This window comes from Pelophylax lessonae, assembly GCF_965119305.1.
Source record: "Pelophylax lessonae genome assembly, chromosome: 10".
NCBI lineage: Eukaryota > Metazoa > Chordata > Amphibia > Anura > Ranidae > Pelophylax > Pelophylax lessonae.
This window is the reverse complement of record NC_138777.1, coordinates 7,588,600-7,601,991: the sequence shown is the minus strand read 5'-3', so window position 1 is coordinate 7,601,991 and position 13,392 is coordinate 7,588,600. Positions and strand designations below refer to the sequence as shown.

At 42.6% G+C, this 13,392-nt stretch overlaps 1 protein-coding gene across 1 annotated transcript in view; it reads right to left on the bottom strand.

Annotated features, from left to right (window-relative positions):
* Positions 1-2,365: 2,365 nt before the first annotated feature.
* The window catches only part of LOC309565495 (vomeronasal type-2 receptor 26-like), a gene marked incomplete at both ends in the record, with an annotated part of 36,580 nt that continues 25,553 nt past the window's right edge, over positions 2,366-13,392 (bottom strand). Inside the window, 2 exons of the mRNA XM_082270465.1 lie at positions 2,366-3,273; positions 5,084-5,207. Coding sequence (XP_082126591.1) covers positions 2,366-3,273; positions 5,084-5,207 — 1,032 coding nt within the window. The remainder of the gene's footprint in view (positions 3,274-5,083; positions 5,208-13,392) is intronic.

Here is a 13,392-nt window from a genome sequence, read left to right as displayed (position 1 = left end):
CACCGTGCGATTTTCGTGCGTTTTTGGTGGATGCAGTTTTGATTTGACCTTAGTGTTTTCCGTATACAGGGATGGAGACCAATAGCATGACCTGCTTGTCTCACATAAAGTCCCAAAGAGGAAATTAGGGATTTCAAAGGCAGTGAGCTTTACAGGCCGTGCCCCATACATAAAATCCCTTCCTATCTATATACTGCATCCACCAAGGGGATGGAGGCGTAATGCTTTTCAGCTGGTCTCTTCCAGTTTGCACCATGGCTATAACCTAATTATTTGAGTCTTTGAGACAACAGCCAGTCGTGGATGAGGGTGGGTTCGGGGAGGTTGGGCTGTCTCCCTCTCACCTGTTCCCCCATCCATCCATTAGCGGCCATGTGCCTCCAGTGTGAGGACACTAAATTAAGAGTGTAGGACTGCAGATATAACAGGGTGCCGTGAAGTGGCTCTGCAGCTTTCACATGCGTTTGCAAATGTGTGTCAACTAAACCCCTGTTCTTTGTACCAAGAGACAGGTTTTATTTGGTTGGTGACAGACTGGAGGGTGAGTACATCAGACTGGGGGCTGGCTGACTTTCATGCACCTCTTACAATCCTTCAACCTCATTTTGTTTTAAGGTTGGTGCAAGCTACCATTGTCAGTAGTGGGGAGAGTAAATCTACTAAAGATGATCTGGACCCCACAGCTCTTATATATCTTCTATAATTCACCTATGTGGATTTCTAATAAATGGTTTATATGAATTGATTCTCAATTTCGTGATCTCATTTGGAAGAAGAGGCAGGCCGTATTAGCTTGAATACCTGACAATATGGCAAAGGTCGGGGGGGGGGGGGGTTTGGGAGCCTGGCAGTTCCACACTCCAAAATGTATTTTTTGGCATCCCAATTACAGCAGTTTATGGGTTGGGAGATTGGGGATACTAATGACCCTATTGCCCAACTAGTATCTTTACCTAATCCTACGCTTATGATTGGCTCTCACCTGTAGATGGGTCTTCCGGGTGTCCCCTCTTCTTCTCCAACAGCAAATTTTCTTAGGAAGGTTTGGCAAGCAACTAGGGAGGCACTGTCCATTACCGGACCTAAGGAGTTTACTCCATTGCTGAATAATCCTAATTATCCTGAATTATGTAAGCTACAGGGATTTTCCTTATGGAGGCAGCAGGGGATCTGTTTTTTTCAACTCTAGTGGCACTCTCAAGGCGTGTAATCCATTATGTGATTAAAACACAAACAATTCTATCGATATCTCCAACTCAGGCATACGATACAGTCCCAAAAACAAATGCTAAATTTGACTGTGTCTAGCTTCTCCTTGCTACAGGAGATTTTGCAAGCGTCTGATCGCAAGAGGTTGATATTGCGCGCATACTCAGCCTTGTTATCATCCATTCAGAATCCTGCCTTACTTAAATGTAAAACCCATTGGACTGCTGATGTTGGAGATATAGATGGGGATCAATGGGACATGGCCCTGGAGTCTCTTCCAGTTGGCTCGGTATCAGCTTCCCATAAACTTTCACAACTATTTATCCTCTACAGAACTTATTGTGCACCTATTAATCTATTTGATTTGGGGCTGAAGGAACTCTCCTTTATGCCCAAAATGTACAGTCTATAGAGGGGACTTTATACACATGATATGGCGTTGCCCAAAACTTACACGATATTGAGCAGAGGTTGCGCAGACTATTTCTGATCTAGCCCAAACACCTATACCTCTCACCCGCTGGTGTGTCTGTTGGGTGCAATCGATGCTGAAGTATATCCAAAAGGTATTTACATCATGGTAACCAGATTATTATACCTGGCTAGGAAGTTGATTGCCCAATTTTGGCTGGCATCTACTATGCCTACTATGGCCCAGTGAGTTGCCTATTTTAACTCTATTGGCCTATCACCATCGTAATGCGGTCAAAAAATCCAACCTTGTCTACAAAGCTGGCTAGATAACCCTAGCCTTGCCAGTCCACAGCTAGTGATGGGTAGATTGTTATGATTTTAAACCCACCAAAAGCTTTAGTGATGTTTGCCTGGGCTTGGGACTTTTCTTATGTTCTATATATCAGTTTAGCTAAGTTGACATTTTGAGCAGAATTCCAATAATAAGCTTGGGTGGTTTGATTAGTTTTTCTTTTTTCCTTCTTTTTACTTTTGCTTTCTGTTTTTTCAAAAAGAAAAAAACATTATATATGGGCTATATACCAGGTAACTGCCTTTATTTTTCTGACTATACCTGTATATGTATTAGTATGTGCATTAATTATGTTCTGATTGATCTGTACACCATATTGTCATTTACAATCCTTGTAAAAAAAAAGTTTTGATCCAAAAACATTTTTTGATGTCTTTAATAAAAGAAAGTTTATATATTTCTTTGACTGTGCAGATATACTTTTGTATTCAGCTCTGGCCTACAGAGAATTATAAAGCATTTTGTAAAAAATAAACAATACAAGAGACCATTATTGGAAATCAGTATGGCAAATATCTCCACAGCCACCGTGTATTTCCCTTTGGTGCTCAGATAGGCCGGGATCATGGCAATCCAGACACTGCAGAACACCAGCATGCTGAAGGTGATGTATTTGGCTTCATTAAAACTGTCCGGTAATGTCCTGACAAAAAAAGCTATAGTAAAACTAACAGCAGCCAGGATCCCCATATAACCCAGGACAGAGTAGAACCCGATAACTGACCCTTCATTACACTGGATGATGATCTTTTCCTGGTATGAGTGTGTGTCCAATTCCTGGAAGGGAGGAGAGATGGCCAACCAACTAACACAGATTATAACCTGAACATTGGAACAAGCTAAGACTATACAGATGGGCAGTTTTACTCCAATCCATTTCTTCCACACACTGTTGGGTTTGGTGGCTTTGAAGGCAATGCAAACCATAATAGTCTTGGCCAATACAGAAGATACGGCTATTGTAAAGAAAATTCCAAAAGAAATTTGGCGTAGCAAACAGGTTACATCCACAGGACGACCCAAAAAGAGGAACACGCAGAGGAAACCCAACATGATGGAAACCAGAATCACAAAGCTGAGGCTCTTGTTATTGGCTTTCACAACTTGTGTGTCCTGGTGTAAAATAAAAATGATGAGTACTAGAAGAGTCTTCCCAAAACACAACAGTGAGAAGACTATAAAAACTAGAGAGAGAGTGTCATCAGCGAAGGAGAGAAATTCTACTTCCTTGGGAATACAGCGAGTTTTGTTCTTGTTTGGCCATTCATGATCGGGGCATTTCATGCAGTTTTTACTGTCTGGAAAACAAAATAAAATCAATGAACACTGGGATCACTTACAGGATATCTTGTTTGGTTTATGTACAGTTGGGCAAAAAAGTATTTAGTCAGCCACCAATTGTGCAAGTTCTCCCACTTAAAAAGATGAGAGGCCTGTAATTTTCATCATAGGTACACTTCAACTATGAGAGACAGAATGGGGGAAAAGAATCAAGGAAATCACATTGTAGGATTTCTAATGAATTGGTAAATTCCTTGGTAAAATAAGTATTTGGTCACCTACAAACAAGCTAGATTTCTGGCTCTCACAGGCCTGTAACTTCTTTAAGAGGCTCCTCTGTCCTCCACTCGTTACCTGTAACAATTGCACCTGTTTGAACTTGTTATCAGTATAAAAGACACCTGTCCACAACCTCAAACAGTCACACTCCAAACTCACTATGGCCAAGACCAAAGAGCTGTCGAAGGACACCAGAAACAAAATTGTAGACCTGCACCAGGCTGGGAAGACTGAATCTGCAATAGGCACGTAGCTATGTGTGAATAAATCAACTGTAGGAGCAATTATTAGAAAATGGAAGACATACATGACCACTGATAATCTCCCTTGATCTGTGGCTCCACGCAAGATCTCAACATGTGGGGGTCAAAATGATCACAAGAACGGTGAGCAAATATCCCAGAACCACACATGGGGAACCTAGTGAATGACCTGCAGAGAGCTAGGACCAAAGTAACAAAGGCTACCATCAGTAACACACTACGCCACCAGGGACTCAAATCCTGCAGTGCCAGACGTGTCCCCCTGCTTAAGCCAGTACATGTCCGGGCCCGTCTGAAGTTTGCTAGAGAGCATATGGATGATCCAGAAGAGGATTGGGGGAATGTCATATGGTCAGATGAAACCAAAGTAGAACTTTTTGGTAAAAACTCAAAAGAATGCTGAATTGCATCCAAAGAACACCATACCTACTGTGAAGCATGGAGGGTGGAGACGTCATGCTTTGGGACTGTTTTTCTGCAAAGGGACCAGGACGACTGATCTGTGCATAGGAAAGAATGAATGGGGCCATGTATCGTGAGATTTTGAGTGAAAACCTCCTTCCATCAGCAAGGGCATTGAAGATGAAATGTGGCTGGGTCTTTCAGCATGACAATGATGCCATACACACCGCCCAGACAACGAAGGAGCGGCTTTGTAAGAAGCATTTCAAGGTCCTGGAGTGGCCTAGCCAGTCTCCAGATCTCAACCCCATAGAAAACCTTTGGAGGGAGTTGAAAGTCCGTGTTTCCCAGCGACAGCCCCAAAACATCAATGCTCTAGAGGAGATCTGCATTGAGGAATGGGCCACAATACCAGTAACAGTGTGTGAAAACCTCGTAAAGACTTACAGAAAACGTTTGACCTCTGTCTTTGCCAACAAAGGGTATATAACAAAGTATTGAGATGAACTTTTCTTATTGACCAAACATTTATTTTTCCACCATAATTTACAAATAAATTCTTTAAAAATCAGACAATGTGATTTTCTGGATTTGTTTTTCTCATTTTGTCTCTCATAGTTGAAGTGTACCTATGATGAAAATTCCAGGCCTCTCTCTCATCTTTTAAAGTGGGAGAACTTGCACAATTTGTGGCTGACTAAATACTTTTTTGCCCAACTGTATATGGATGTAATAAAATAATAATATGCATCAAAATAGCTAATCAGCTAAATCACTAATTTCTAGGTTACAATTTGGCCTTCTTAATTTTCTTTAAAGACAATACATAAAAAAAAAAAAAAAAAAAAAACCTTAACCCCCAGTAAAATTTCTTAGCCATTACCTGTAATATTTGATATTTCTCCATATGAACACAGGACACAGCTATGACAACAAGGATATATAGAAATGCCGGGAACTTTCCGGTATCCTGGGGAACAACTTTCTGAGCACTGAGCTTTTGGAACCTAACAGAAAGCAACATGTTGTATTATGTATGGAGGTTCACTAAATATACCTACAAAACCAAGTTTTCTCATCGATAGTGGATTTTGGAACCTAACAGAAAGCAACATTATATGTTATACAGTATATGTTTTATATTGTTTTTTTTAAAACCACGTTTGCTCATGTATGATTGACACTTTGCAAGTGATGTAATCTCATCTCTATCCTACTTTCTCAGATAAAATCTCTTTCCTGACAGACTCCATGGAAGCATGCATATGGGTAGCTCCGCCTCCTCTCCTACCCTATAGGACCCCACTCCCATAAATCTTTGCTCCAAGACAGGAGCCATGTTCCTTTTTTGTCCTGCTCCTACAAGTTTACATGCTTTTCCCTATGGGACAATTTCCTGTCTGGCGTGTCAGCGTGAGGATGTGACGGTGTTGCAGAGTGATGGCAGTCCAGCAATCCCAGCTATTGAGCGGGTGGACACGGGCAGTATTTTCGGTGCAAGGAAGAAGCTGTAAAACCTGAAAGAGAGGTGGGCTGCACCCTTGGCCATTTGTCCTGGCTACTAGCGGGAGGCCCTGTTGCCCAGCATGCATGCCAGTTCCCTGGTTGTGGGGAGAGCTCAGGTCGCATCTACAGGAAGTGGTAAATGTATTTGTTTCTTTCCCTGTGTCCTTTGTATATAGTGTTGAGCGAACACGGACTGTATTATTCGTGTTCGTACCGAATAATTGGATTTTTTTTACCCGAACACGGACACGGACACTTTACTGTATGTTCGGGTAAAAATCCGTGTTCGGTCGTTTTATTTCCGGGTTTTGCATGCTTTGGCGCTCTTTTCATGGCGGGCTTTCAACAGCCAATCAACAATCGTTTAACTGGTGTGCCTTAAGCCATCCCAGCCATGCCTGCAAATGTCTTAGTAGCTGTGATTGGCCGTCTGAAGCATGTGACCAAGTCTTTATAAGTTCAAAGCAGCCGCCGCAGCAGCGTCATTCTGCTGCTTAGCTAAGGGACAGAGCACACATCAATGTGCTGGCTGCTGATTAGGGAAAGATAGGCAGGAAAAAACCATTTGTGTCCGGATAGAATTGAGGGACAGGTCGGAGTGTTTAGGCAGGGCGAGTTGTAGGCATTTTAGGGATAGAGTCTGCTGAATTATAGGGTCAGTGTCTTCTACAAACTACAATCGATATTGCTGTGTGGGGGGTGGGGTGAATCTGCACTCAATCCTGATCTACGATCTCTTCTCAATCCTGTTAGGGACAGAGTCTGCTGAATTTTAGGGAAACTGTGTTCTACAAACTACAATCGATATTGCTGTGTGGTGTGGGATTGGAGATAGGCAGGTGTCAGTGATCCACATCCATTTTTCTGTGTGTGAGCTGCAGTGAACACAATCTTTTTGGGCTGCAGTGAACACAATCTTTTTGGGCTGCAGTGAACACAATCTTTATGGGCTGCAGTGAACACAATCTTTTTGGGCTGCAGTGAACACAATCTTTTTGGGGTGCAGTGAACAAAATCTTTTTGGGGTGCAGTGAACACAATCCTTTTTGGTGTGCAGTGAACACAATCTTTGTGGGGTGCAGTGAACAAAATCCTTTGTGGGGTGCAGTGAACACAATCTTTTTGGGGTGCAGTGAACAAAATCCTTTTTGGGGTGCAGTGAACAACATCCTTTTTGGGGTGCAGTGAACACAATCTTTTTGGGGTGCAGTGAACAAAATCCTTTGTGGGGTGCAGTGAACACAATCTTTTTGGGGTGCAGTGAACACAATCTTTTTGGGGTGGAGTGAACAACATCCTTTTTGGGGTGCAGTGAACAAAATCCTTTTTGGGGTGCAGTGAACAAAATCATTTTTGGGGTGCAGTGAACACAATCTTTTTGGGGTGCAGTGAACACAATCTTTGTGGGGTGCAGTGAACACAATCTTTTTGGGGTGGAGTGAACAACATCCTTTTTGGGGTGCAGTGAACAACATCCTTTTTGGGGTGCAGTGAACACAATCTTTTTGGGGTGCAGTGAACACAATCTTTGTGGGGTACAGTGAACAGAATCTTTGTGGGGTGCAGTGAACACAATCTTTGGGGGGTACAGTGAACACAATCTTTTTGGGGTGCAGTGAACACAATCTTTGTGGGGTGCAGTGAACACAATCTTTTTGGGGTGGAGTGAACAAAATCATTTTTGGGGTGCAGTGAACAACATCCTTTTTGGGGTGCAGTGATCAAAATCCTTTTTGGGGTGCAGTGAACACAATCTTTTTGGGGTGCAGTGAACAAAATCCTTTGTGGGGTGCAGTGAACAGAATCTTTGTGGGGTGCAGTGAACACAATCTTTGGGGGGGTACAGTGAACACAATCTTTTTGGGGTGCAGTGAACACAATCTTTGTGGGGTACAGTGAACAGAATCTTTGTGGGGTGCAGTGAACACAATCTTTGGGGGGTACAGTGAACACAATCTTTTTGGGGTGCAGTGAACACAATCTTTGGGGGGTACAGTGAACACAATCTTTTTGGGGTGCAGTGAACACAATCTTTGTGGGGTGCAGTGAACACAATCTTTGGGGGGGTACAGTGAACACAATCTTTTTGGGGTGCAGTGAACAACATCCTTTTAGGGTGCAGTGAACACAATCTTTGTGGGGTGCAGTGAACAACATCCTTTTAGGGTGCAGTGAACACAATCTTTGTGGGGTACAGTGAACAGAATCTTTGTGGGGTGCAGTGAACACAATCTTTGGGGGGTACAGTGAACACAATCTTTGTGAGGTGCAGTGAACACAATCTTTGTGGGGTGCAGTGAACACAATCATTGTGGGGTGCAGTGAACTCAATCTTTGTGGGGTACAGTGAACACAATCTCATACTTCTGAAGATTTGAGGGTGCTGCCTGTTCCATACTCCCCCTACTCCTCATCTAGCCTTTTAGGGGTACAAACAATAGTAATTGGGGCCTAGTGTGGTTGTGTACGTGTGATATACATACACTTTTTTTGGATCATATTTTCTATTCCGCTATTTAATCAAAAACCTTTGGGGATCAGTTAAATTGGGGGATAGTCTGTGTTGGTACGTGTGAGAGAGATCCACCTTTCCAAGTTGTTGGGGTTCATCTCATACTTCTGAAGGTTTGAGGGTGCTGCCTGTTCCATACTCCCCCTACTCCTCATCTAGCCTTTTAGGGGTACAAACAATAGTAATTGGGGCCCAGTGTGGTTGTGTACGTGTGATATACATACACTTTTTTTGGATCATATTTTCTATTCCGCTATTTAATCAAAAACCTTTGGGGATCAGTTAAATTGGGGGATAGTCTGTGTTGGTACGTGTGAGAGAGATCCACCTTTCCAAGTTGTTGGGGTTCATCTCATACTTCTGAAGGTTTGAGGGTGCTGCCTGTTCCATACTCCCCCTACTCCTCATCTAGCCTTTTAGGGGTACAAACAATAGTAATTGGGGCCCAGTGTGGTTGTGTACGTGTGATATACATACACTTTTTTTGGATCATATTTTCTATTCCGCTATTTAATCAAAAACCTTTGGGGATCAGTTAAATTGGGGGATAGTCTGTGTTGGTACGTGTGAGAGAGATCCACCTTTCCAAGTTGTTGGGGTTCATCTCATACTTCTGAAGGTTTGAGGGTGCTGCCTGTTCCATACCCCCCCTACTCCTCATCTAGCCTTTTAGGGGTACAAACAATAGTAATTGGGGCCTAGTGTGGTTGTGTACGTGTGATATACATACACTTTTTTTGGATCATATTTTCTATTCCGCTATTTAATCAAAAACCTTTGGGGATCAGTTAAATTGGGGGATAGTCTGTGTTGGTACGTGTGAGAGAGATCCACCTTTCCAAGTTTTTGGGGTTCATCTCATACTTCTGAAGATTTGAGGGTGCTGCCTGTTCCATACCCCCCCTACTCCTCATCTAGCCTTTTAGGGGTACAAACAATAGTAATTGGGGCCTAGTGTGGTTGTGTACGTGTGATATACATACACTTTTTTTGGATCATATTTTCTATTCCGCTATTTAATCAAAAACCTTTGGGGATCAGTTAAATTGGGGGATAGTCTGTGTTGGTACGTGTGAGAGAGATCCACCTTTCCAAGTTGTTGGGGTTCATCTCATACTTCTGAAGGTTTGAGGGTGCTGCCTGTTCCATACTCCCCCTACTCCTAGCCTTTTAGGGGTACAAACAATAGTAATTGGGGCCTAGTGTGGTTGTGTACGTGTGATATACATACACTTTTTTTGGATCATATTTTCTATTCCGCTATTTAATCAAAAACCTTTGGGGATCAGTTAAATTGGGGGATAGTCTGTGTTGGTACGTGTGAGAGAGATCCACCTTTCCAAGTTGTTGGGGTTCATCTCATACTTCTGAAGGTTTGAGGGTGCTGCCTGTTCCATACCCCCCCTACTCCTCATCTAGCCTTTTAGGGGTACAAACAATAGTAATTGGGGCCTAGTGTGGTTGTGTACGTGTGATATACATACACTTTTTTTGGATCATATTTTCTATTCCGCTATTTAATCAAAAACCTTTGGGGATCAGTTAAATTGGGGGATAGTCTGTGTTGGTACGTGTGAGAGAGATCCACCTTTCCAAGTTGTTGGGGTTCATCTCATACTTCTGAAGGTTTGAGGGTGCTGCCTGTTCCATACCCCCCCTACTCCTCATCTAGCCTTTTAGGGGTACAAACAATAGTAATTGGGGCCCAGTGTGGTTGTGTACGTGTGATATACATACACTTTTTTTGGATCATATTTTCTATTCCGCTATTTAATCAAAAACCTTTGGGGATCAGTTAAATTGGGGGATAGTCTGTGTTGGTACGTGTGAGAGAGATCCACCTTTCCAAGTTGTTGGGGTTCATCTCATACTTCTGAAGGTTTGAGGGTGCTGCCTGTTCCATACCCCCCCTACTCCTCATCTAGCCTTTTAGGGGTACAAACAATAGTAATTGGGGCCTAGTGTGGTTGTGTACGTGTGATATACATACACTTTTTTTGGATCATATTTTCTATTCCGCTATTTAATCAAAAACCTTTGGGGATCAGTTAAATTGGGGGATAGTCTGTGTTGGTACGTGTGAGAGAGATCCACCTTTCCAAGTTTTTGGGGTTCATCTCATACTTCTGAAGATTTGAGGGTGCTGCCTGTTCCATACCCCCCCTACTCCTCATCTAGCCTTTTAGGGGTACAAACAATAGTAATTGGGGCCTAGTGTGGTTGTGTACGTGTGATATACATACACTTTTTTTGGATCATATTTTCTATTCCGCTATTTAATCAAAAACCTTTGGGGATCAGTTAAATTGGGGGATAGTCTGTGTTGGTACGTGTGAGAGAGATCCACCTTTCCAAGTTGTTGGGGTTCATCTCATACTTCTGAAGGTTTGAGGGTGCTGCCTGTTCCATACCCCCCCTACTCCTCATCTAGCCTTTTAGGGGTACAAACAATAGTAATTGGGGCCTAGTGTGGTTGTGTACGTGTGATATACATACACTTTTTTTGGATCATATTTTCTATTCCGCTATTTAATCAAAAACCTTTGGGGATCAGTTAAATTGGGGGATAGTCTGTGTTGGTACGTGTGAGAGAGATCCACCTTTCCAAGTTGTTGGGGTTCATCTCATACTTCTGAAGGTTTGAGGGTGCTGCCTGTTCCATACCCCCCCTACTCCTCATCTAGCCTTTTAGGGGTACAAACAATAGTAATTGGGGCCTAGTGTGGTTGTGTACGTGTGATATACATACACTTTTTTTGGATCATATTTTCTATTCCGCTATTTAATCAAAAACCTTTGGGGATCAGTTAAATTGGGGGATAGTCTGTGTTGGTACGTGTGAGAGAGATCCACCTTTCCAAGTTTTTGGGGTTCATCTCATACTTCTGAAGATTTGAGGGTGCTGCCTGTTCCATACCCCCCCTACTCCTCATCTAGCCTTTTAGGGGTACAAACAATAGTAATTGGGGCCTAGTGTGGTTGTGTACGTGTGATATACATACACTTTTTTTGGATCATATTTTCTATTCCGCTATTTAATCAAAAACCTTTGGGGATCAGTTAAATTGGGGGATAGTCTGTGTTGGTACGTGTGAGAGAGATCCACCTTTCCAAGTTGTTGGGGTTCATCTCATACTTCTGAAGGTTTGAGGGTGCTGCCTGTTCCATACTCCCCCTACTCCTAGCCTTTTAGGGGTACAAACAATAGTAATTGGGGCCTAGTGTGGTTGTGTACGTGTGATATACATACACTTTTTTTGGATCATATTTTCTATTCCGCTATTTAATCAAAAACCTTTGGGGATCAGTTAAATTGGGGGATAGTCTGTGTTGGTACGTGTGAGAGAGATCCACCTTTCCAAGTTGTTGGGGTACATCTCATACTTCTGAAGGTTTGAGGGTGCTGCCTGTTCCATACCCCCCCTACTCCTCATCTAGCCTTTTAGGGGTACAAACAATAGTAATTGGGGCCTAGTGTGGTTGTGTACGTGTGATATACATACACTTTTTTTGGATCATATTTTCTATTCCGCTATTTAATCAAAAACCTTTGGGGATCAGTTAAATTGGGGGATAGTCTGTGTTGGTACGTGTGAGAGAGATCCACCTTTCCAAGTTGTTGGGGTTCATCTCATACTTCTGAAGGTTTGAGGGTGCTGCCTGTTCCATACTCCCCCTACTCCTCATCTAGCCTTTTAGGGGTACAAACAATAGTAATTGGGGCCTAGTGTGGTTGTGTACGTGTGATATACATACACTTTTTTTGGATCATATTTTCTATTCCGCTATTTAATCAAAAACCTTTGGGGATCAGTTAAATTGGGGGATAGTCTGTGTTGGTACGTGTGAGAGAGATCCACCTTTCCAAGTTGTTGGGGTTCATCTCATACTTCTGAAGGTTTGAGGGTGCTGCCTGTTCCATACCCCCCCTACTCCTCATCTAGCCTTTTAGGGGTACAAACAATAGTAATTGGGGCCTAGTGTGGTTGTGTACGTGTGATATACATACACTTTTTTTGGATCATATTTTCTATTCCGCTATTTAATCAAAAACCTTTGGGGATCAGTTAAATTGGGGGATAGTCTGTGTTGGTACGTGTGAGAGAGATCCACCTTTCCAAGTTGTTGGGGTTCATCTCATACTTCTGAAGGTTTGAGGGTGCTGCCTGTTCCATACCCCCCCTACTCCTCATCTAGCCTTTTAGGGGTACAAACAATAGTAATTGGGGCCTAGTGTGGTTGTGTACGTGTGATATACATACACTTTTTTTGGATCATATTTTCTATTCCGCTATTTAATCAAAAACCTTTGGGGATCAGTTAAATTGGGGGATAGTCTGTGTTGGTACGTGTGAGAGAGATCCACCTTTCCAAGTTGTTGGGGTTCATCTCATACTTCTGAAGGTTTGAGGGTGCTGCCTGTTCCATACTCCCCCTACTCCTCATCTAGCCTTTTAGGGGTACAAACAATAGTAATTGGGGCCTAGTGTGGTTGTGTACGTGTGATATACATACACTTTTTTTGGATCATATTTTCTATTCCGCTATTTAATCAAAAACCTTTGGGGATCAGTTAAATTGGGGGATAGTCTGTGTTGGTACGTGTGAGAGAGATCCACCTTTCCAAGTTGTTGGGGTTCATCTCATACTTCTGAAGGTTTGAGGGTGCTGCCTGTTCCATACCCCCCCTACTCCTCATCTAGCCTTTTAGGGGTACAAACAATAGTAATTGGGGCCTAGTGTGGTTGTGTACGTGTGATATACATACACTTTTTTTGGATCATATTTTCTATTCCGCTATTTAATCAAAAACCTTTGGGGATCAGTTAAATTGGGGGATAGTCTGTGTTGGTACGTGTGAGAGAGATCCACCTTTCCAAGTTGTTGGGGTTCATCTCATACTTCTGAAGGTTTGAGGGTGCTGCCTGTTCCATACTCCCCCTACTCCTCATCTAGCCTTTTAGGGGTACAAACAATAGTAATTGGGGCCCAGTGTGGTTGTGTACGTGTGATATACATACACTTTTTTTGGATCATATTTTCTATTCCGCTATTTAATCAAAAACCTTTGGGGATCAGTTAAATTGGGGGATAGTCTGTGTTGGTACGTGTGAGAGAGATCCACCTTTCCAAGTTGTTGGGGTTCATCTCATACTTCTGAAGGTTTGAGGGTG